Source organism: Scomber japonicus, chromosome 1 (genome assembly GCF_027409825.1).
Source record: "Scomber japonicus isolate fScoJap1 chromosome 1, fScoJap1.pri, whole genome shotgun sequence".
In the NCBI taxonomy this organism is placed as follows: Eukaryota; Metazoa; Chordata; class Actinopteri; order Scombriformes; family Scombridae; genus Scomber; species Scomber japonicus.
The window spans coordinates 27820952-27844523 of NC_070578.1; the positions used below are offsets into that span (position 1 = coordinate 27820952).

The 23572-nt window shown below is 39.7% G+C and overlaps 1 protein-coding gene across 2 annotated transcripts in view; it reads right to left on the bottom strand.

Moving 5' to 3' along the window:
- LOC128357413 (protocadherin-9) overlaps window positions 1–21901 on the bottom strand; it is a 202719-nt gene extending 180818 nt beyond the window's left edge. For both annotated transcript variants that reach the window (XM_053317762.1, XM_053317770.1), the window contains exon 1: window positions 18866–21901. In XM_053317762.1, the coding sequence (XP_053173737.1) occupies window positions 18866–21901 (3036 nt within the window). The remainder of the gene's footprint in view (window positions 1–18865) is intronic.
- Window positions 21902–23572: the final 1671 nt, after the last annotated feature.

The window sequence follows — 23572 nt, forward strand, 5'->3', positions numbered from 1 at the left end:
ATATTTAAAAGGAATATTGTAACTTTTTGATTGTTTAATAAAGAAACACGTCTTGCCTCCAGTCAATGTGGAATGGCACTTTTTCCTTCATTCCAGGCAATGGTCAATAAATGATTCTCCATCATGAGCAGGCCTGAATTTATTCACAATGTGTCAACACATTTATATTTGAAAAACATTAACTATTAGTTTGAGGTATTATTTTGCAGGGGCTTATTTTGAAGGATTTGCATAGCATTATTTTACAGGATTCTAGGATTCTGATAAACAGCAAGTACTGAGCCATAGTCTGTTCTTAAATGGGATTTTTGGGCAGAAAATTATTCACACAATAATTAGTCAGAGTAATGAGAGTGACTTAGAGTGAGTGCGACTGGATTGCATTGAACATTATATTTCTGCCCTTTTCCATAAAAGATGATTGTATGAGAAACATGCTGTGATTGATTTGGATTTACCTAACACCGAGTCAATTGGAGAGGAAAAAGGTTACAAGGTTCTACCTCATGTTTGTGAGTCATAGTATACAACATATAATACGCACTTTTCATTTTCTGTCATTCTCTCATTTTCTTGGAAACCAGTGTAGAACAGATATTGTATAGCCCGACGTTACATAATAAAAGCATTACAAAAGATGCTGTCTTTGTGGAGAGGGCCAAGGTCATGATACAAACAGCACCCAAATTGTGTTTGCCATACAAACATTAAGGGACCATCCCATTATTCCCCAGTTACTGTTAGCTTCGGATTTTAATTACATACAAGTTAATGTTGCAAAATGATTCATGCTTCATTCATTACAGAGGCTACTCAGACACAAACACATGCAATGAAATGAACTAGCCAAACACACTCACACAAACAATCTTAGACGTTGAGTATTCTCAGCCTGAAAAAGACCTATACAGCTGAAAATGGCCTCCCCACTCACAGAGAAGAGGACTATTATCATGACAGCAGATATGTAGGACTGTCCAGTGAAGAGCAGGCTAGTGCACTATAAAAGAGAGGGGCTAATTTTCACTCAGTGGGGTTATAATGAGCCTTTCATCCTCTTATGCTGCCTGGTTACCATTGGAAACCATACAAGCTCTGAAATTAGCACTACAGCAGAACTACCACAGCATTTATAATAAGGTAGAGTAAATAAGTACAGCTTCAGATCCAGATATTTCACTGTATATGCTCACCGTAAGGTTGATAATTTGTCTCCCGTTGATTCGAAGCTCTGCATGACAAATCACCTCTAGACCTCTAAATATGATACTTTTTTCATTTTACGAAAAACTAAATGATAATTGCGAGTTAGTCATCTTGCACCCAGACTATAAATATGAAAAATATGTTTTCCTGAATAGAACCGCTGCATATTGTGTGTGTAATGTTTTTCAAATAAGACATTTTGAAAGTCGGCCACCTTCTTCTATGAAACTACATTATAAATATCAGGAGCTGTAGGCAATTAGTTTTTTGTGATATACTGTCAGGTTCAGTGCAATTTTAAAGAAGTATGGCATCAGACTTTTTTTATAATACTCAAACACCTAAGAAATAATATATATTACTTTAAAAACCCTTTTGATGTTAAACTAAAACAAAAGTGCAGTAAGCCATAAAAGAAAAAAATTCACATTTCAAATTCTAGTTAGAAACATAATGAGGAGCATATTATAAAGCAAGACTGTGTGTGCTTGATGTGCAATAAAAAGGGCTCCCGCTGGGGCACATACTATAAAATATAGAGATAAGATATAAATTCATTTTTTTAATCAGTGCATAAGTGTCAGTAAGCGTCACCTCCTGAAATCTCTCTATGAAGCAAGCATTTACGTTATCTGTGCAGAATTAAACACTTCTGTAAAGACATCTTCCTATAGAGGCAAACCAACGAAAGCAATTGTGCGATTGTAAAACCTCTTGAAAGATTTCATTGTTCCAGTCTTAATCGTTTGGGCAGTCTTACACCTCAAGAGGCAGAAAAAGCCTTGAGCTAGTAAAGACGTCCTGCAGCATTTCTGATAGAGGAGTGAATCACCAAGGCGATGCAGATAATACAAAAGATAGCATGAAATACACTCAGTGACACATGGACATGAAGTAGCTCTGCTGAGATAGTCTGAATGCGAGGAGGTTAGCCAAACAAACAGATTGCACATGAATGACAATGAGGCAGAAAATTGGTGAGAGCGGCAACAGAAAACAGCAGAAGCAATATTGCATGAGGGCTTTAAAATATGCAGGTAGGTTGTGAAGTAGGTTCTGAGCACACAGGCTAGGGCACCGTGCTGCTGCCACCTTCCAAGCACACCCACATATGCTCCGTACTCTCTCTTTCTCTGTCTCTCTGTCTTTCTCTATGCCCCTCACTTTCATTCACTCACAAAACCACAGAAATAAAGGAGGGAAGCGGTCTGACTGAATGACAAAGTGAGCATTAGAGGTTAAGGGATGAATTTCCCAGCATCTTTTGCCTCCGCCTCTGACCATCTGCCTCTCTGGCAATAGCCTTCCTCTCCTGAGGTTAAAGTCTAAATTGGCAGTCAGCTAAGCAGCCACTTAGAGAGAGGGTTCAGGTGGGTAAAATCAAATAGTTATATACTGTGTTATACACTTTTAGTAAGTGCATATTGAAAACAGAAAGAGAAGAAAAATGTGGAATACTGTTAAATTGGACTGCTGAATGTTTGCCTTCTAACAAACAGGGATGGGGAGAGAAGTGAGGTGAAAGGAAATTGACAGGCAGGTGGTGAATGATGAAAATTGAGAAATAAATTATGGGATAAAATGGAAGATACATAGGAAGGAATGGAATGCAGGCATAAAAGACAGAATATTGAAGAATGCAGAAGGAAAATGGAGTGATTGGAGCAGCAGTGGAGAAATGGTGAAGAAAATGCAGGGTTGAAAATTAGAAATTAAGAAAGAGCAAAATGAGGAAGGGGACAGGAAACAAGGGCAAAACATTGGCAAATGGCTTATTCTTAGTCATTGGATGGCAAAAAAAAATACATATATGCAAAGAAGAGCTTGTCTCTGAGGTAGCCTGTGGTCTGGTCCCTGCACTCAAGCTGAGACAGAAAATGAATACTGACAGAGAGAGAAGAACAGGGGAAGAAGAGGGGAGGGGGGGGGCAAAAACAAATGTCAGGCTAGTATTAAGTCAGACTCTTAAGCCAACCCTCTCATCTTACACCACACAGACTACACTCTCCAGAAAACCTAATAACTAGGCTAGGAGGTCCACAATAACCCATTTTAATTAGATTTCTCAGTGCTGATTTTATGCTAAACAGTGAGGCAAGGCTAAGATGTGGTGACACTTCTGGGGTGGTGTTTGGTTTCATTAGCAATGTGTAGCAACAAAAGACAGATTTACAACTGGACCACCACCCAAGTATTGGGCCCTGATCCCACATTCTCATGGTTACCCCACATTCAGCCTGGCATGCCAAAATGCCACCCTTTATCTCTCTGTCTGACTTGCAAATGCAAAACAACAAAGGCAACCTCATGCACAAAACAATAAGCATTATGGAAAATCTTGAATGTGTTGCAAAAGCAAAACATTAGAACAAAATTGCAAGTCTTAAATCCTTGGTGTCAAAGGTCCAAAATATCATGTTGAAATGTATGCTATTCACTGGAAACTGATTGTTCTAATGAGAATGAAGCCTATGTTGTGTTTACGTGCTTATGTGGAAGCACATATTTACGTGTGTGTGCGCTCGTTGGCCTGGCAGCAGCAACTTCGAAAGTAGGACCGAGAGCCTGTTACAGCAGTCCCAGTGTGTGGCCTCCCTTGGCACACAAACACAAATTAGCTGAGGGACGACTGCTGTGGCAGAAAGCTTCTCTGCAGACAAAACCTCTTAATATTCTTTCCAAGTCCATTAAGGCCTCAAGAGATTGGCCAGGATTGATTGTTTGTGCTTGATATTACCAAGGCCTTCAAAGCCAGATCCTCATCGAAAATTAGAGATGGCAGTTGGTAAACCCTAAGGAATTGAAAAACTAAATACAACTGTACTGTGTCTGGTTTAGTGTAAATTTAAGGGCTGGGCTTGAAATTAGAAACCAGGTCAGTTTTGGGTCACATAAGCTTTAGAAATGCTGCTTATAGGCTACTGACACATATAAAATAGGCTAACCAAAGTAAAAGCGGATGTTTAATAATAGGAGGTGGTTCAGTTAGATCTGTATAAAAGATGCATTAATAATAGAATATGCTGTATGTATGTGTATGTGTGCTCATGCACAAAACGGAAAGTGACAAAATGACCCGTGCTTGCACTGCAAAGGACTCCTACCTTAACAACGCATTTGGAGTCACGCTGAGCTGTCAGCACTCTGTACTGTATGCCTTAATTACATTTCAGAAAAACAATTTTGCCGATATGGTGAGATCATTTCCAATAAAGTTCCCTCTTGTTTTTAAGAATGTTGTAGAAATCTTTATCAGTATTGTGAAACAAGACACAGGTCAAGTTGATTAATGGTAGATCTGTTACATTTGTATATTAAAACCCAATGGGCAGGTCATTTGGCTTGTTTTAAGAAAATCTTTTTTTGTTGTTGTTGTTGTTTGTTTGGTGCTGTTTTCTTAACTGGAGTGTTTCCCTAATGAAATACTGCATAGCTAACATGATGACAGACTGATAGAGGCCAGCAAACCTCATGACCATTACTAATCAATAATGTCCTTCTTTGTCTTTAGGACAAACATGGTTACACACTGTCTGTAAACACAAGATCAAAGAACATGCTCCTCTAAGATATTAATCAGTCAAATCTGCCCACTGTGATGCATTTAATCCCTTCTGTCCTGCTCTGGTTATGAATATCATCCCAGAGGCTGGGCTATTAATAAGTGGACACTCACACACTCACATGCACACACTTCCTACTGTGAAGATATGGACCAGAACAAGGCAGTCACTGATCTCTATGGGTGAACAATTTAACACAGTGTTGAATAAGTGTTGAGGGAATAAAGTCCCATCATCACTGCACAAACACACACACAGAAACATGCACACATTCAGATGTGCACATGCACCATTCATGGGGGATTCCATGTGATGTATGGCCCTGGGCAACCACAGTCCAGAATCAGTGGCACTGAAGGAACCTCATTGTTCCTGGGATAGAGGCTGAGCTGGTTTCTGGGACACTGAAACACCCTATCAAGCATGTAGCGGGGTCACATGTCACATGACAGACAGAGTCACGGCTTTTTACAGATTTGAGCAGAAGTTTAAAAAAAATGAGGGGCGGCGGTGTTACATCCTGTCATGTCAATGAGTCAGTCCCACTCCTGCCATGTTGCAGATGTCACATGATTTAGCAAACTTAAGCTTCAATTTCAGGTTTTGAAGCATTAATGAAAAACATATTTTCATTCATTTTATTTGACGAAAATACAACAAAGTGGTATTTCACATGTAATGAATTGTAATGCTGCGTCCTATATAAGCTTCTTGCAATGGTACTAAGTGGGATAAAAACTGTGGGCAGACAATCAAGGCAGTCATATCAACAAAAGTAAATAACATTTCCTCTTCTTCATATCTGAGCTTGCATTAGAGCTTTCTTGTATATATTTCAGTAGAAGTTGCAGCGCTCTAAAAAGCATCCCCCTGTATTTTATATTTATTTTGCATGGCAAACTCTAGCTCCTGAATGTTACAACTGAAAGAAGCCATAAACCCCATATATTAAAAAAAAAAAAAGTTTCCTGGAAAAGCAGTTGTGGCAGGAAATAGGAAATAAATCTGGGTGCATATATCCATTATCTGTGCACGTTATCGTCAGAGGGGAGACTGTGGAGAGAGAGGGTCTCTATGTGCGCCGTAAGATAGGGGAAACCAATTTTCACCTCCTCCCTCCTCATCCCCAACACACTACTTGATTCAGCCCTCGCTAACTCTGCACAACCAGGACTAAATCATTTCATCTAAATAAGCTAGCCAAATGTTTTACACCTCTGCATATTACTGTGTGGCGATAAGGTGCTGGTTCACCATTCCGTGCAAAGCATCTCTTATTTCCCTTTCTTTGTCCGCTCTATGGCCCTAACAAAGAAGAGCAGGACAGGAAGCTTCTGCCTATGCGAGGGCTGCAGAGATAGAAAGTGCAAAAATAAGGAGGTGAGAGTATTTTAAAACCCTGCCATTTCGTATACCCTCGACGATAAAACAACAGACAAGCCATATTTTATGTTTGCGTTAAATATTCCCATGTGCGGCACCTCTATGACAGCTTATTCTCGGGCAGATTTATCACAACCCTTATCTGCTCAACTCACCAGACAAAGGCAGGCCGCGCAGCTTACACAGTAGCATGCTGATGCCTGAGGCAAAAGACAAAGCATACAATCAATACAAATCTGCAGTCTATACATTGAACAGGAGTGGGCTGACACACATCCTTCCAGCAACCATACATCACAACTTCTTATCTAATTAGCTCCCTGAAGAGCATTATATATCTACTAATTCACGCATAACTCTCATTGTACTCTCTGCCAAGGAAAATCATATGCTATCCACACTAAGTGTAGTTGCTCTTTGTTGTCATGATAAAGGGAATCTATTAATGATGTGGTACAGATTTAAGGAAATATATAATTAGTCTTAACACTGATTAATCAATGTTCTTCATCCAGTTCGCCATGGAAAATAATTTATACTTAATTCTGTGATCTTCCACAGTTCAATTAGAAGGATCAGACCTCTCCCAGTGCTAATACCAAGACAGCGAAAGCTCTCATCTGGAACAACAGATATCAATGGAAATTACTTTTTTAATAATTGGAATTTGACCAATAGTTTCTGCACAGTATTAACTTTATTTTAAAATAAATGTCATCTTATGATATGGAAGCTCAAACCATGGTTCACTACCGTCGATTATATTTTTGGAAGCAAGCTGATCATGAAGACAACACGCATTATTTTGTATGTTTAATTTTCCCATTGCAAGTATGTTGATTCGTCCCCTTTTGTTTCCATGTTGTTCATTACTATGTGCTTAAATGTAAATCCTTCAAAATCCCCATAAAATCATATTTATGCCTTTATTCTAAGTAATGTGCTTCCTGTGAGAATCGCTGTAGCACCAATGAACAAGTTGGGTACTGTATCTAAATATCATATTTATTTCACTAAAAGGCTCACAAGCTTAAACATCATTCAGAGGAGAAGTGTAAAGACCATTGCACGTCTCTTTGTCTTGATATGTTTTTGTTTGTTTGTCATCCAGGGTAGATTTCCTAAGCACCAGAGAGAAAACCCCCTGCTCCACACTCACATATTACACACAAATTCATACCTGGAAGCTGCCTGGTACAACAGGCTTATCCACCGAGCAAACCCTCTGGAGCAAGTGGGGGTTAAGTGCCTTGCTTAAGGGCACCGCAGTGGTGGTTTCACTTCCCCAGTCTAATTTATCCTGCCTGTCCGAGGACCGACCCAGCAACCTTACGGTCAAAAGTTCAATACTGCAACCTTTAGGCCATGTTCTCTCTTTTTGTAAGCGCGTATGGATTGTACAGTATGTGTGCATTTGTCAGTCCATCTTTTTTTTAAAAGGGGAATAGACAAATAACATTTGCCTCAGGCTCCCAGTGGTGTGACCACTGCACCTACATTCAATAAAGATCTTATACATACATTATAGTGGATGGGATTTTCCCTCCCTGCAATATCACGGCATAACTTACTGCTGTCCTGAAGGATTCTGGGTGAAAATGAAAATAGTTTTTCTCTTTGTCTACAGTGAAATACATGTGGGGATTCAGCGTAAGGAATGCACTCACCTTTTTTCATTTCTCTCCCAAAAGGAAAATATAAGTGAATAGATACTGGTCAGGAGACCACACTGTCACTGGAGAGAAATAAGACAGTGTGCATCAGCAGCAGCAGGGGGAAAATAATACAAAGCTCAAATTCTTCGGCCCTCTTCAAGTGTCTGACTGATCCTGATTTTAATGCAGTGCAATGGTGTCGGGCAGAGGACTAATTTAGTGGAGCTCCCAGCAGCTCTATGTTCAAAAGGCATCTTGCAATTTGTGTAAAGATGAAAATGTAGCATATTTAGTGAAGTCAAGATGTTGCTGATTAAAGTCAGTAATTAATCCTAATTTAACTGAAATATCATGTTATGCTTCTTATCTCCTGTTGTTATTGCTGCATGTTATCTATAACTCACCTGGATTCAAAGTTATCACACCATGAATCATTTCTTTATTTTTATGGAAGGAAATGTTTAATAATGATTTTACTGCTTTAATTTTTTATCTTTTTGACCAATAGTCTGTTATGTCAAAATCTGTTTACAGTAAACTCAATTTCTAGCAAGAAAAACATGTCACTTACATATGTCCCATATCAATTCTTTACAGTATAAATGCTTTAAACATGATAGAAGGAGACAATCATTTTTAAAGCCATATCATGAACTATAATGATGTTATGCTGTTACCAATCTCAATCTCAACTTTAACCCTTATTGGGTTATGTTCTGAGTCCTGAGTGCGCACTGGAAACATGCTCACACCACTTCACACACATACTGGTATTTATAAAAATGCTGCAGAGTGTGATACTGCAATGTGAAAAGGAGTAAGAAAAGAGAACCTCTCTGAGGGACTTTTTTATTTGGAGCCTTAATCTTTTCAGCACATTAGAGGTCTCTACGGTATCTCAGCAAAGTTCAATAAAATGTATAAATGTGCAACCACACATTTTTTTTCTTGTGAAAATAAATAGGTGTAACCTACATATTGCCCCCCTGAAATTGTAGAGTCACGTAGTGGGTTATAACCACATACAAATATATTTATATATATAATATAGTTGTACTTTTTTTCATGCTACTATATAATTATACTTCCCTACATGTCAGAGGCAAACAGTGCACTTATAAATCAAGTAATACATTTACTTGACAGCTACAAATGAACATTTCACAAACAAAAAAATTACCCACAAAATATGATGTATTGCTATATTAAAGTAGCCAGCAGTGTATAAAGTGGTTACAATTATATTTCAAACAGCCACAACAATAAATAGTTAGTTACACATGAATGCATCCATAATAATATCAAATCATATGATTGCATTTTTTCTGCCTAATTAATACTATTACCTTTGATATATCTTGCTCATATAATACTCCAGTGTTTTTATTTAAGTAATGTTTTGAATGCAGATTTTTTTTCTATTCTTGTTGCATTGCTACTTTTACTGTAGTAATGTGTAGAATACTTCTTCCACCACTGAAAGTGAATTATATGTTTGACCACTTACAGGTCATCAATCAATTGCCTTTATTGGCTTACTATACATACCAGTGCATAATGGCAATGAAAGGACTGCTTTGAGAACAGTGCTGGTGGAAGACCAAGGACAGCATTAGTCTGGTTTCTGTCCAAACAAGGTTAAAAAGGCATGTGACATCATCCCTGTGTGGATAATTGCGAAAGTGGGCATTATGCTCTGTCATGTGCACTCAATTTCATGATGAAAAAATTGTATAACAGAACAATGCGAACACAGGGATTTATAAATCTGCTGCAAAGACTGTATATGTAATGCTGTTGTGCATACGCAGGCTTTTTGTCTAAAAACTACACATCTGGTCATTGGAGTGATTTAGTCTTAAATCTTTTGTTGAGACAAGAATTTGATCGTGTGTACTTTGTGTTAATTGCTTCCCTATTGGCAAAACGTACACGTTACATTTTGCGATCAGCATATTAATCGAAGAAATGTTTTGTACAGAAAAATTGACTATTCATATTCTTTCACTAACCATACGCGTATAGAAGTCACACTTGAGAGCATCTCTAACACTGTGTGCTTACAAATGTAATCAGTGCAAGAGTGAAAAAAAAGGAAATCTGCCACACTAACTTCAACAAATTCAATAGCATGGCGACACTTTCAAAGATCCATGTTATCTACAGTCTTACGATCCAACATGGATTCTACACCTGGCCACATGTATTTGCAGGACACCGACACCACATTCTGACAGAATGTTCAGAGATGCAATACTAGCAATGCCTTCTTTGACTTTTTTTGGAAAGGGCAGGCAATATGATTATACTTTAGGTCAGGAGTCAGATTTCAAATTCCCATCAGTAAGTGCACACAGCTTTTTGAGTGACCGTATAGATGAGGTCAAACTTTAAAGCCTATATTTATTTATTTATCCTCTATTTTTTCCTCATTCTCACTCAAATGCAGACTAAGCTTTGCTTCTGGCTTTCAAATGGAGTGGACAGATTAAGCTGAGTTAGGCCTACTTTCCATAGATGTGTTGGCTTGGCACTTTGAAATGGCTACCCCCCACCCCCAACCCCCCCATCGCTTTCTCTCTCTGTGCAAAAAACAGCAAAGAAGTGACAAATCTAACTGGAAGGTAGCTGGAGATTAACAATTGAAAGTATGACTACAAAGAGTCAGTTCTTGCAAGGAAAAAAAGACACATTGTTCAAACAGGCTTTCTTTCCCCTCATATTTCCCACAATATACATAATGTCTTCAGTGTATTACTGTTTGTTATGATGTTATGATGATGCTGGTAGTGATGATAAGGATGATGATAGTGTGGGTTAGGAAATTAGTTTCTTTTTTAAATTGTTGATATTAGATCTTGGTATGAGATCAATTTTATGATGCCAGTTCTTTCAATGTGATGTTTTATCGCATTGTTTCCGCAAGTTACTGTTCAGTTCTTAATGTATTCTTGCACACCTGATGTAATTAAGCACTGTTCAGTTACAAGTGTTTCCTCCGCTCCACCAATCAGAATTAAATCTTAATTGGATTAAGTGTGCAAAAATAAAGAGACACTGTTTGGTAGAGAAGTGTTTGAGAACTGGGTATTAAGACACAAACCATAAAGAGAAGTTTATTCATTTTACCCAGAGTCAGACAAACCTGTAAAAGGCCATGTTTCTGCATATATAATTTCAGTTAATTTAACTAAAAGCCACATTTGATTAATATACACACACACACAGTTCACACACTGCATATTTTGAAAGTAATTCAGAACACAGTGGAAGGATCTTGTGAGTACCAACTAACTAAAATATGTTCATAAAAACAAATGGAAGGTTTCTACTTTTTTCCCACCTTAGAGTAATACCAACATAATTGTCTAACACCAACTTTTTAAGTGTCAAATTAGCTGCTAGAGTTTAAATGACATTCAGATCTGCATGAAACAAAAACTTTGGATTTTGCTGCCTATTTCTCACAGTAAAGTTGTGCGATTGGAAGTTGTGTATTGTCATTGTATCATTCATGATCATGAACTCTTAGAAAGTGAGTGCATTTAAGTATTGTTTTAAGACAGATCTGGAAAAAACTGTAGGCTTATTCATGCAAAGTATTAAACCCTCAGCATCATTTTGAGAGCAGCTGCTAACATGATCCCATTAACATTCATGTATTTAGGTCACCAAGGCCAAACTCTGCATTCAACATGCTTTCGAACTGCACGCAGAGGCATAAAGACAGAATGTGCTCCTTTGACTCTGTAGAAGGGTAAACAATACCAAACCAAACTACCACTTTAAATTAACATTTTACTTTCATTGTAAGTCGAATTATTATATTGGCTGTGTGTCAGTGACTTTGTGTGCCTCATTTAAAATAATAGATTCAGTCAAACCGGAAAATCTGTTTGCTTCTTAAAATACACAACTTGGCATTATAATCAGGCAAAGCACTTGTTTACGGGCAAACGCTGATTAGAAGTGGTTCACACATGGAAGCTGACTGAAACATATCCCAGTTTATGCATAATGTCTTATCACAACATCACACAGGAGACCAAACAGACAAAATTAAAAACAAGAAAGAAATGATCTCTTTGAAACATTTATTATGAAATTATAAAGGTAGAATAGCACTGTTCAAATAAAGCTTTTAAAAACAGAATCGGAGTTGCAATGTACTGAATAATTGGCAGAGTTTATTTCAGATGTAATTAATGTATACCCAGCAATGAAAAAAAGAAAAAAGGAAATAAGCAGGGCAAGTAAAATGAAACTAAAAAAAAAAACAAAAAAAACAAGTCCATTATTGTTTAACACAGCACATTAGGCAAGATTACCAGGAGTTCAATTTACATGAAACATCTCATATATACAAGAAAGATTTACATCGATGAGGGTTACAGAGTTTTTGTGAGCTATTAGACCCAGTGGCAGAGCAGTCAATGGCAGTCACATTTCAAGTCAAGTGTGGCTCTTTGCTTGAGGGGGGTTTTGGCTGGCAATGCCATTATCACAACTATTAGTCCAGACACTGGCACACGCTAGTGACAGAGCAGTGGCCTGTGTGTCACATGAGACAACAACCCAATGACAAGGACGCGTCTCCCTCTGGGTTTGTCATGTCAGGACATACAGCACCGCTTTGCCCATCTTTTACACATCCCCCCACTTCTCTCTCCAATGATAAAAGGAGAGATGATGGTAACAGGAAGAAAGTGGGGCTACATGTTGAACACAAAGCACCCTGATCTGTCACAAATGATCAGAACACAAAGGTGAGCACACCCTTGGTGATTTAACATTGCATGTAACAGCATTGACCCCGATAGAACATGGGTGAAAGGTGTGGGCTGGAGACAGGGGAGATAAGGAGTGGGTGGAGGGGCCAGGTGAGGAGTGGAAAGGAGATATGGGTTGTTAGGGTGGGGAGGAGGGGAGGGGGGGCATTCAAACAATGAAGTAGCATCATAACTTCATCTTTTTATATCTTTTCTTTTTTGGAGACAAGCAAGCAGTCAAGAAACATTTTCTTCCACCCTCTACTCTCATATTTAAGGTACATTTTTGAAATTTCAGATACCTTAAAAGCTGCAGTTTGTCTTTTTCTCATCGTGCAGTGTTGGAAAAAATATGACGCTAATATGTCAACTTGATTGATTGCCTTAGAAAAATGGGAAATGTGTTTTGTGAATTAGTGAAAACATGGAGATGAATTAAGCAATGACAGTCCCATACAAGAGCCACAATGACTTTGGTTTTTGTGTGAACATTAATTTCACAAAATAAACCCCTGAAGATTGATCAACCAATTTGCTTTGAGAAATTGCAGAAATGGATGACACTGAAGTCAGTGATGAATGGGTTGCCAGCCAAAAGTGATGGACTAAAAAACAAAAACAAATGAAGACATTAAAAAAAATCACACACATGCACACACCTACATGTATATCCTTTCAATATATGACAATCTGACAGACTAAAACTTATGGATTTGAATACATGTATGAAAATGGTTAAAACAGAAATGAAAATTAACCAAATGTTCACAAAAAATTAAATGTAATTCCTGGTAATTTGCCATCATCTGTGTTTTGGCAATTCTGCACCTGGCAGAAATTGACAATGGTCAAAAAGAAAAAAGAAAAAAAAAAGCTATAAATAAATAAATATATTAATATATTAACAATCAGTAGCACTTCATTTTTTCTCAACAGAAGAACATACAAACATATAAATGAACTCTGCAGTTCAGCCAGAGTACCAACACGGTGCTTTGATTTATTTTGTTGTTTTTTGCAGACAAAACTGGATCCCCCTTGGGGCAATGATCTACTCTGGTAGTACTCACACCCACTACCTTAGCATAGCCCGCAATCCATTTCATTTCCTTTTACCCACCTAGACATAGAGGACATGACAAGTTTTTTAAAGAAATACAATGTTCTCTGCAGTAAAGAGCCCTTCAGATCCCACACTGATGATTTAAAGCTTTGAAAAAACTTCACTCAATGACTTATTGGCTTACTATCTCCTGAGAGCTACCTCTGATTTGAGGATCTGCTACATTTTACTCAATGAGAGAATGCAGTAGTCAGGTTCAATTTTCTTCTTGCTTCTCCCTTTTTATTTGGTGATTTGCTGTATTCAGTTATTTGATCTGTTTAATATTGATTCATATGAATGAAATTGTTGTAAAGATTTTACAAATTGTTTTCTGTATTTCTATGAAAATTTTAAATCCACTGGTACGTCGTCAGTCAAAAGTATTTTAGACATGTACAGTAAAGGAGATCACAAACATAGTATCCCGGAGAAGTGACAGGATAGCTGCGGAGATGGATGTACGATCACAGTCGGCACCAATCACTGGCCTCTCTCCATCTTCCTCTTTCATACTGCCAAACTCTGTGTCAGCACAACCCAGAAGATATTGCAACAGACTTTTCCCCTCAGGTGCAACATTGTCATAGTTCATTAATCTTCTCAAACTTCTCCTGCTGCCATCAGCCCCCGTACATACTACTAATCCACTTATTAATGTGGCAAATGAACCTGCACAAGAAGGACGACTCCCCCAAGGCTCCATAATTACAATGGTCTGTACAAACTCCTGTTTGCATAGAATGTCCATTCATTAAATGTACTGACAAGACAATTCAAGGAATATGTCGCTAAAGATTCCCTGTTCTTCCTCGCTGTCCTTTCTCTCATACTGTGCTTTAAACTGAATACTACATCTACTGTGTATTTCATGTCCTGCTTTTGTGGCTGATACTGTAATAAAAAAATATTTTTAATGTAATAGTCACAAAAATTGGGAAAATTATACGCAAGTCGGATGCAGGCTGCTCTCATTCTTGGTAGACAAAAATTGAAACAAAAGTCTCCAGAATCATTTTGATTAGGTCGATCTAATATTGATTCTTGTCACTTGTTCTTTATGTGCTGTAACTATAGAGAAGCTGCCAAAGAGGGAGCTGTTATACTGTGTCCCCAGAGCTAAGGCATGATTGGTGCTGCAGAGGAGCACATCAGAGAAGTGTGGGATAATTGAACTGTACTGTAGGTCCACACTTCCTTTGAGAGCTTGCATCTTTTCCGCCATGCTGAAAAATACTAACCCACAGCAATTAAGCCTTTTTACACACAAGAAGTTGATGCAATATGGTTCCACAACTGTGAGCCGTATATAAGGCCCATAATTATGGCTCATAACATATAATATAGATTCATACTACCACAAGAAAGCAAAGGGGAGAGGATATGTCTTATGCATTTGCAAGAACCTACATAAGGATGTAGATAAACTGCCTTATTGTCAAATTCACTATGGTATTTATTTATGGTTAATGGTGAAAAGTGAGAATTAAAAAATATTTTTTTTAATTGATTAAGCATGGTGTTCCATACACCATCTGACTGACTACTTTTAAAGCCTGCACTCTCAGCGAAACCATGTTAATGTGTCCATAATATGAGCCTTGGTATCTGATGTACAGTACATGGATAATGCGTAGCCACTGGGCTCATGTTATGTGAGTGAGCCACATCTCCCCTTAAGAATACTGAAAGGAAGAGAGTGCGACTGATGGTGAAACGGCGATGATTATACTTGGTTTCTTAGATGCTTGTGTTGCCTTGTGAAACTAGGACAGTGTTTTCATGCTTTTTTCCTTAGTGTTGTTTACACTAATGTAGGTCCCTGGAGGGTAAATAATAAGTGAAAAAAGAAGGGAAAGGCAAGGATTGCTCCTATTGCTATCAGCAAAGTTAGCAGTCTCTATAAAGCTGATTCCACTAGGCACTCGTCTATGATGACGCTGTAGTGGATGTCTTCTATTTCTATTCCTTATGTTCTGTATTCTTTAAGAGGAAGATGCCACTGCAAACTTCATGCCTTGCTGTTGTTCTCAACCTTTCTTTCTCTCTGCCTGCTTGTTAATCAATTTTCTTTCAGTTTCCTTTTTATCGATTGGTGCTGATGTTGCATAGAAGTGACTCTTGAGAACCCGAACAAAATGGCTTTTCAATTCTTAGAGAGAAGGTCAATTTTAAAAGCTATTCCCCCAAGATTTGCACGTGTCTTTCTCTTAAATGTCCTCCTTCACCCAATAGTTTATTTCATGTCAACATCAGGCAAAAATGGATGATTGATAATGTTTGTTAGCTGACAATGTAAAGGCTTCAATCAAATATTCTCTAATTTGCCTTGGTGATGTTTCATATCACACCTTAGTTAACATACTGTCAATACTGAGCATCAAACCACATTTCACAAGGAAAAATAATTGGTAATGCCTTTAAATGATAATGACTTATTATCTATGTATATATAAGAAATCTTTTAATAATGTAGTGATTATTTTCCAAAGCGCTCCTTCTCAGCAGGGATATGATAATCTGATATTACTTTTTAGACACAATGTCTGTTTAAAAATTCCCTCAAAAGCTATTTTTTTGTAAGTGAAAACTAATCTCTCTGTTTTTATTCATTATGCAGGCAGAGCTCGAAGAGAAATATGACCTACTGGATGAGAGACTGTTTATCACTGCTCATGTGATGGAGATGCAATGCGCATGTCAATACAAATGGTTGAACTGTACAAATAAAATCAAAATATGGACGTAACAATGGCATTGATGACATATCCTTTATCCGGGATGACATGTCAGTGCAGTCAGTGTAGCGTAACCATTTTACCACAATCAATAAGTGCCATTTAACCTCAACATCTGAAGTCTTGATCAGTGAGATGTCTTGGAGTAATTATGACTGAGAACCAGCCAGATATGCCTTAACAGTCTTCATTACTAATCTCCAAAGACAGATATTAGCTAATAGTGGAAAAGTAGAAAATTACTTTTTCTTCTAATCATAAGAAACGAAGATAAGAAAGTGTACCCTGGTGTGCAGTCAAATATATTAGTGCATATTTATTTGAGTAATTCATAGATATTGCTAATGGGCAGAGCATCTAACTTCCCATGGAGCTTCTCTGGTAGTGCATTTTCTTTAGATCTAGATGTGTTTTGAATCAATAAACTAATTGTGATTTGATTATGAGCGTGTGAAATTTATGACACAATTGTTAGATGTGATATTTATAGGACATTATTGTCCAGTTCTGAAGAGTGGATGACAGGAATATAATTATTATATTGGCAAGACTCAACTAGGCCAGGGTGAATAAAGGCTGAAAAGACAAAGCAGAACAACTGAGGCACAACTTGAGGTCAGTTTCTCAGCTTAGATAAGGTTTACCTTTACACTATACACAGACGCATAGAACAATTTTATCAATATAATTGTACAGAACATTGCAGCAGAACATGTGTGAGTGAAAATATCTGCAACAGTGCATTATCTCTATAATTAATGGCACTACATAACACACTGGCTCTGTTTGTGTGCTTCTTTGAATCGTTTGTCACAATTATTGATTCCAATAAATCTTGTGTGGAATTGTGGGATGACTGAGAGAATCAATGAAGTTGTGCTTACAGTATGGTGTCATATCTCATGTGTCCTCCTCTAAGGGTTGCACCCCCACCCCCTGCGCCACCATCACCCATTGCATCGTCTCATCTCATCTTCCTCTCTCCACACACAACCAACAACACACACACACACACACACACACACACACACACACACACACACACACACACACGCACACACCAAGGGCACCTGGCAAATGACGGCAAACTGAATGCCTCTTTTGACTGCTACCTCTCACACAGAAACACATTAAATGCAACCCCAGATGCAGTGACCCGGAGGTATGCGTCGATAGGAGTCGCACAGTGTCACCCCTGTAATTCCACTCTCTCTTCCGGATAGATCTTATCACTCACATCTCTAACTGCCATTATCAATCTTCCCCGTGCAGCGTCTGCATCATTAGGCGAGAGTATTTCACTAAGAACACCAACATAGGTTTCACTCCTTTCTTCTCCTCCCTTGCATTTATAAGTCCACTGCAGGTTGGCGTAGTGCCAGGCTGTGCCATGCAGCGCAACACTGCCACCTAAAGGTTCAGTACCACCACCTGTCAAGTCTGACCCACTGACAACACTCTCACTCTGCCTGCTTTTCTCCCTTTGCGCGCTCTCTCATCCCCCCTCTCTGCTGCTCTCTGTATTTGTCCACGTGTGTTCCATTAGATTAAAACTGTGTTTTGTGTAGTGGTGCTTTATTAGCAGAAAAATTAATAAGGCTTTGATAAAAAGCAGCATGGATTACGTTGAAATTTGAGGCTCATTATTGGCTAATCCTTTTTGAATTGGATGTGTATCAAGTTCCAGACAAGCTTCACTCAGTTCGCTAGTGTGCTTTGAGAGGAGGCATTTAATTCAAGCTTAGATGATGTGGCAAAGCGTACAGTGACATTCACAAAACCACCGCAGCAGGCTAATTATTGACTGTTGTTATTGCTGCAGGTGTTGAAAAGGTTACAAAGTCTTTTGTGATATTACAGTACACACCAAAACAAAGAAACAAACAAAAAACATGAATACACTCAGTTTCATGACGAGAGAGGTGAAAAGTCAGCTAAGTTTTTTGGAGAATGTGTGCAGCATTTATCTAGGATGAGAACAGTAATTTGAGTAGATAGGCAAGAAAAAAATGTTTCTTTCACAAAGAACATTGAGTCACAATTAATGTTATGTTGGTACATTTTACCAGTGATCTAACCTGGGTGCTGAATAGAGAAAAAATAAGGCAAGGCAATCACTCACCCACTTGCATTTTTGTTAAATAAGACTTTAAATATATTTTAATGACAAAACATCAGTCTATAATTATTCCCCCAAAATTATGCATGTGATTGCTGAGTCCATAATTAACTCCATTACTTAGCAGGTGTTCAAGTTACTTTTTTAATCTTTTTTTTCATGTTTAAGTTTGAGAAACAGTGAAACTTGCTGAAGCAGTATGTCTCCTGCACTCTTTTTTGTTGCTTCACAGTAACTTAGAGTGAGTCTCTAATCTAGACTGGCACTTTAGCACTGTGGAACAGGGCAGTTATAGGCAGTACTTATAGACCAGTAAAAGTGCTCTTTTACCTGCTGTCTGGTGTGCATGGGCCCCTTCGTCTTGAACCCTCCTTGGGAGCTGCACTCTGAGGCACTGAAGTGGTCGGAGCTTGTGGAGGACCTCTTGGAAAGGGTGTCACAGCCCCCAACAAATGTGTTATCCAATGGGAGCTCCTGAATCACGTGATGCTTCTTCACTGAGACTGGCGTGTCGGCCTTGAGGTGGAAGGCCGACTGCGGCGAGGCGGATTTGTAGTGCCGGGCCAGGTCTGGGCTGCCAGGTTTGAATGTTGTGGTAGGTGTGGCATTCCAATCAAAGCGTCCAATCCCTTGCTCCTCCAGCTCGGTGGGCAGGCTGATGGTTCCGTTGATTGGCTCGTGGGCAGGATCGTCAGGTTTGTTCCCCTCAATAGTGACAAAGTTGAGCAGAGAGCTTTTTGGGGATTTTCTTTTCTTGCGCTTTTTCTTCTTATTCTGCTTGTTCTCTGTGTTGGGTGACATCCACTCAGCCCCCTGTTTTTTCCTCTGTGCAGCTTTGAACCTGGAAGCATGGCGGCAGCGCAGCAGCACAGTGACAAAGATGACAATAATCACCACTAAAGCGCCAGTAACAAAGGCTATCATTATGGTTAAATAGTCACCACTTTGATAAGTTTCACTGCTTTCACCAATGTTACGGTCAATTGGGGTCTCCATGGTGCGCCGGATGAGATCATAGATTAGTGTTGAGTTGCCCACAGTGTCATTGACGTAAAGAAATACCAGAACTAAAGTATGGAGGGACTTAGGATATCCCAGGTCACTGATGTTGACCACTAATCTGTGTAAGCCTATGTCAGTCACTGCTGGCTTCTCCTCCAGAGTAATATTCCCTGTGACAGGGTCGATCCTAAACAGCCCCTTGTTGTTGCCGCTCACTATGGTGTATTTGAGTTCTGCATTCATCCCTGTATCACTATCTACAGCAAACACTTCTGCTACCACAGATCCTGGGATAGAGGAGAGAGGGACAAGCTTGAAAGATGTGTTGGATGGAGGGAACATGACAACGGGGGTGTTGTCGTTCACATCAATGACATTAATGGTCACCTTGGCAGCTGAGGAGCAGGGAGGCCTGCCACTGTCTACAGCCCTGACGTCAAATGTGTAGGAGCTTTGTTGCTCCCTATCAAATGACACATTAGATTTTATCACCCCAGAGTAAGGATCCAGTATAAAGTTCTCATTGTCATTCAGTATGGAAAGAGAAACAGCAGCATTTTCTCCAGCATCTGAATCTGTCACAGTTATCACTCCAACAGTGCTGTATTTGGGGAGATTTTCAGACACAAAGAACTGAAAGTGGTTGTGAGTGAACTTTGGATTGTTGTCATTTTCATCCAGAACAGTTACAATGACAGCTGCCTGTGTTTGCAGAGGCGGAGTCCCATTATCTCTTGCCGTTACAGTGAAGAGGAACCTATCCTGATCTTCCCGGTCAAACACTCTGGATGCAGTCAGAACCCCTGTCTTGCGGTCAAGATCGAAGAATGACGCATTTGGTCCCAGCTGATAAACTATCTCTGCATTTTTCCCACTGTCCTCATCTGTGGCACTAAGAGTAGTAAGGAACAGGTCGCGTTTGTTGTTTTCCATGACAGCCAGCTCAATAACTGGCTGAGTAAAAATAGGCGGGTTGTCATTTTCATCCTCCAGCCTCACTCTTACCAAAGCAGTCTGATTCAAGCTTGGTTTCCCAGAGTCAGAAGCTACAATTTTAAAGTTATATTCCTTGGTCCCTTCATAGTCAAGCAGTGCTGATGTCTCTAACAGATATTGGTTGTCATACACTGCTTTGAGATGGAAGGGCACATCCTTCTCTATGAAACAAATGACCTTGCCGTTGATGTCAGTGTCTTTATCTGACACTGTGATGAGAGCTATCTTGGTATTGATGGGATCCTTCTCTGACAGGAAAACCGTGCCGTTAATGGGACTGATTATGTATCTCAGGTCTATATTAGGTGGATTGTCATTAACATCAGTCACATTTATTGTAATAGTAGCTCTGGCAGGACTCGAGCTGCCATCACTAGCTAAAACAGAGAGCTTATGTATAGCAGTCTCCTCCCTGTCCAAAGGCCTCTGCACTGTGATTAGGCCTGATGTTGTATTCAGTGCAAACAGTCTTTTTGTAGCAGGCGACACCTGAGTCCCAAATACGTATCGAATCTCTGCATTTGCCCCTATGTCGGCATCTGTAGCTTGAAGCTGCACAACAGATGTTCCAATAGCAGAATTCTCCGGTATATGCACCTCTACTTGACTTTCCTTAAACACTGGTCTGTTATCATTGACATCAGTTACAGTAACTTGAAGAATGGCAGTGCTGGATTTCTGAGGACTGCCACCATCCTCCACTTTGATCTTCATTACATATGTATCCTTCTGCTCTCTGTCCAGATTCTGCTGCACAATGAGCTGGGGCCACTTCTCCCCCTCAGGTGTTTCCACTATGTCTAAGCCAAAGGCACTTTGCCCATTGATCAGCTCATATTTGTGGACACTGTTGGGTCCAGTGTCCGGGTCAGTGGCAGAAGGAATAGCAAAGCGGCTGTTAATGAGCGTGTTCTCTGGGATGGAGATGTTGATCACAGGGGATGGGAACATGGGGGCATTATCATTTGTGTCTTTGACGATTATTTTGATCTTAATCAGCCTGAAATAATCATTAGGCAGAATGACCACTTCAATTTCAAAGGAGCACTCGCTGTCCTCAAACGAGGGACCAGGGCACAACTTCTCCCTGTCGATTCGGTTTGATGTTGTGAAAATCTCTCCAGTGCTGCTCAGAACGCGGACCAGTGGGTTATCTCCTGCCTTGGAGACAAGCCGGTACACGAGATTAGCACTTGCTCCAGTGGCAGCATTTGTGTGGGAAATGTTTAGGTCCTTTGGTATGTTTCCAATGAGGACATTTTCTTGCAACTCCTCTCTGATGGGATAGATCAGTTCTTGGGCAATTGAAGGATCTAACCATATGCAGGCGAGTAGGGTGCCCAACAGGTAATAGTCTTTTAGATCCATGACAATGTAAATGTGTTTCCAGCCCAAACACAAAGGTCTCTCTCTATGCAACGGTGTTACAAGCAGTGACTCCTTTCATGTGATGGCAGGAATCTTCCAAGGACAAACCTATGAATATATGACAGAGTTTCTATTCAGTTAAATAACTTGGCCATGCACAGTAATTAAATCTAATTAACAAACAACCCCCCTCCTGACAGTCATCTGTCATTAACTTTTTTTTAACATGATTTAGCCAACTATTAGATATGCCCAAAGCATTAATACACAGGGGAAAAAAACATCACCAAAACACTGCAGCATGTCTATTGCTCCCTTTCTAAATCCTCCACATTTTATGGTCACTAAGAATTTTCAGCGCCTCAAACCCCCATGGCCACAAAACTTCACAACACATTATACAGTCTTATTAATTTTACACTTAAATTGCCCAAATTAAAGAGCTTTAGCTGTGTGTGGGCTCCTACACGAACACGAATACGCATGAATGAAGCCTACAAAAATGAGATCAGGCAGATTTTGGATTCTTAGTGGGCATCTGAGACCTATTCTTATCGTACATACCCAAATCCTTTACAGCGCAGGAGAAAAACCGGAGTGTGTCAGCTCATAGTCTTCTCATCCAGTGTGCCTGCGAGCTTATTCGGGTAAAGATATCCTTCTCAGTCAGCGCCGTTAGATTTGGCTTTAGGTCCAGGAAAAGAAGAAAAAAATTAATCGCCCCGCGGGAGTAATCAGAGTCAAGAACAGGTTTGGGGAAAAAACAGCTGGTCGCACAAACTGGTGTAAATTAAAGGCTGCATATGTCGCAGTTCCTTTCCCCCCATTTAACTTCAGGAATGGACAGGATCTAATTGTGCGACCTGCGGTGATTGCGGTGATCAGCGTCGCTCTCCAGCAGACACAGCCAGGTGGTCAGTGGTTTGTGGTGTCTTCCATTAAAGCGGTTCCCAAAATCAATGCTCATGTCCCGTGCACGTCTTTCTTTTCTTTTTTTCTTTTTTTCTCTCCCGGCTACCTGTTAAGGTGAAAGCCCCGACGAGGTGAACGCAAAAAGAGACACTCGTGTCCCGTCATGATTCAAGTTCACGGAGCTCCATCAATAATCAGGCGACGTAGACACAAGGTTAAAAAAGATCATGAAGGCATTAAAGCAAAAGAGAAAGAAAGGTGTGAAATCTCAGAGTCGATACCACTTGGAGATGCCAAACTAAATAGAAATGATGTTCAGTGTGACACCAATGCGCTGCGAGTATGTGCCGTTTATCCATGCACTCTCACTCCCAGAGCAGAATATCTTGCACTAACTCTCTGTAAACCCATAGGAGGGGTGGTGAAGTACACCACACCGACGCCCCTCACCCCGCCGACCACCGTCATTGGTCACCGCCCCTCTCTTTCAGTGGCGTCGGCAAGCGGAGCAGCAACAGGATTGGCCCGAAGTCACGTCACTTAATGCAGACCGGAGGGTCGTCCGCGGTGAGATGCTCAGTGAAGATGCTGCAGGCTGCAGAGACGTTAAACTAAAACCCCGAGGCTGGAGGGGGATGATGATGACGATGATGATGATGAAGCTGCTAGGCCTACTGCTGCTGATAATGTAAGGGGAAAAAAGAGCAGCCGTCTTGTAGCCTTTACACTGTGGAGGATTATATAAAGGCAGATAGCAGT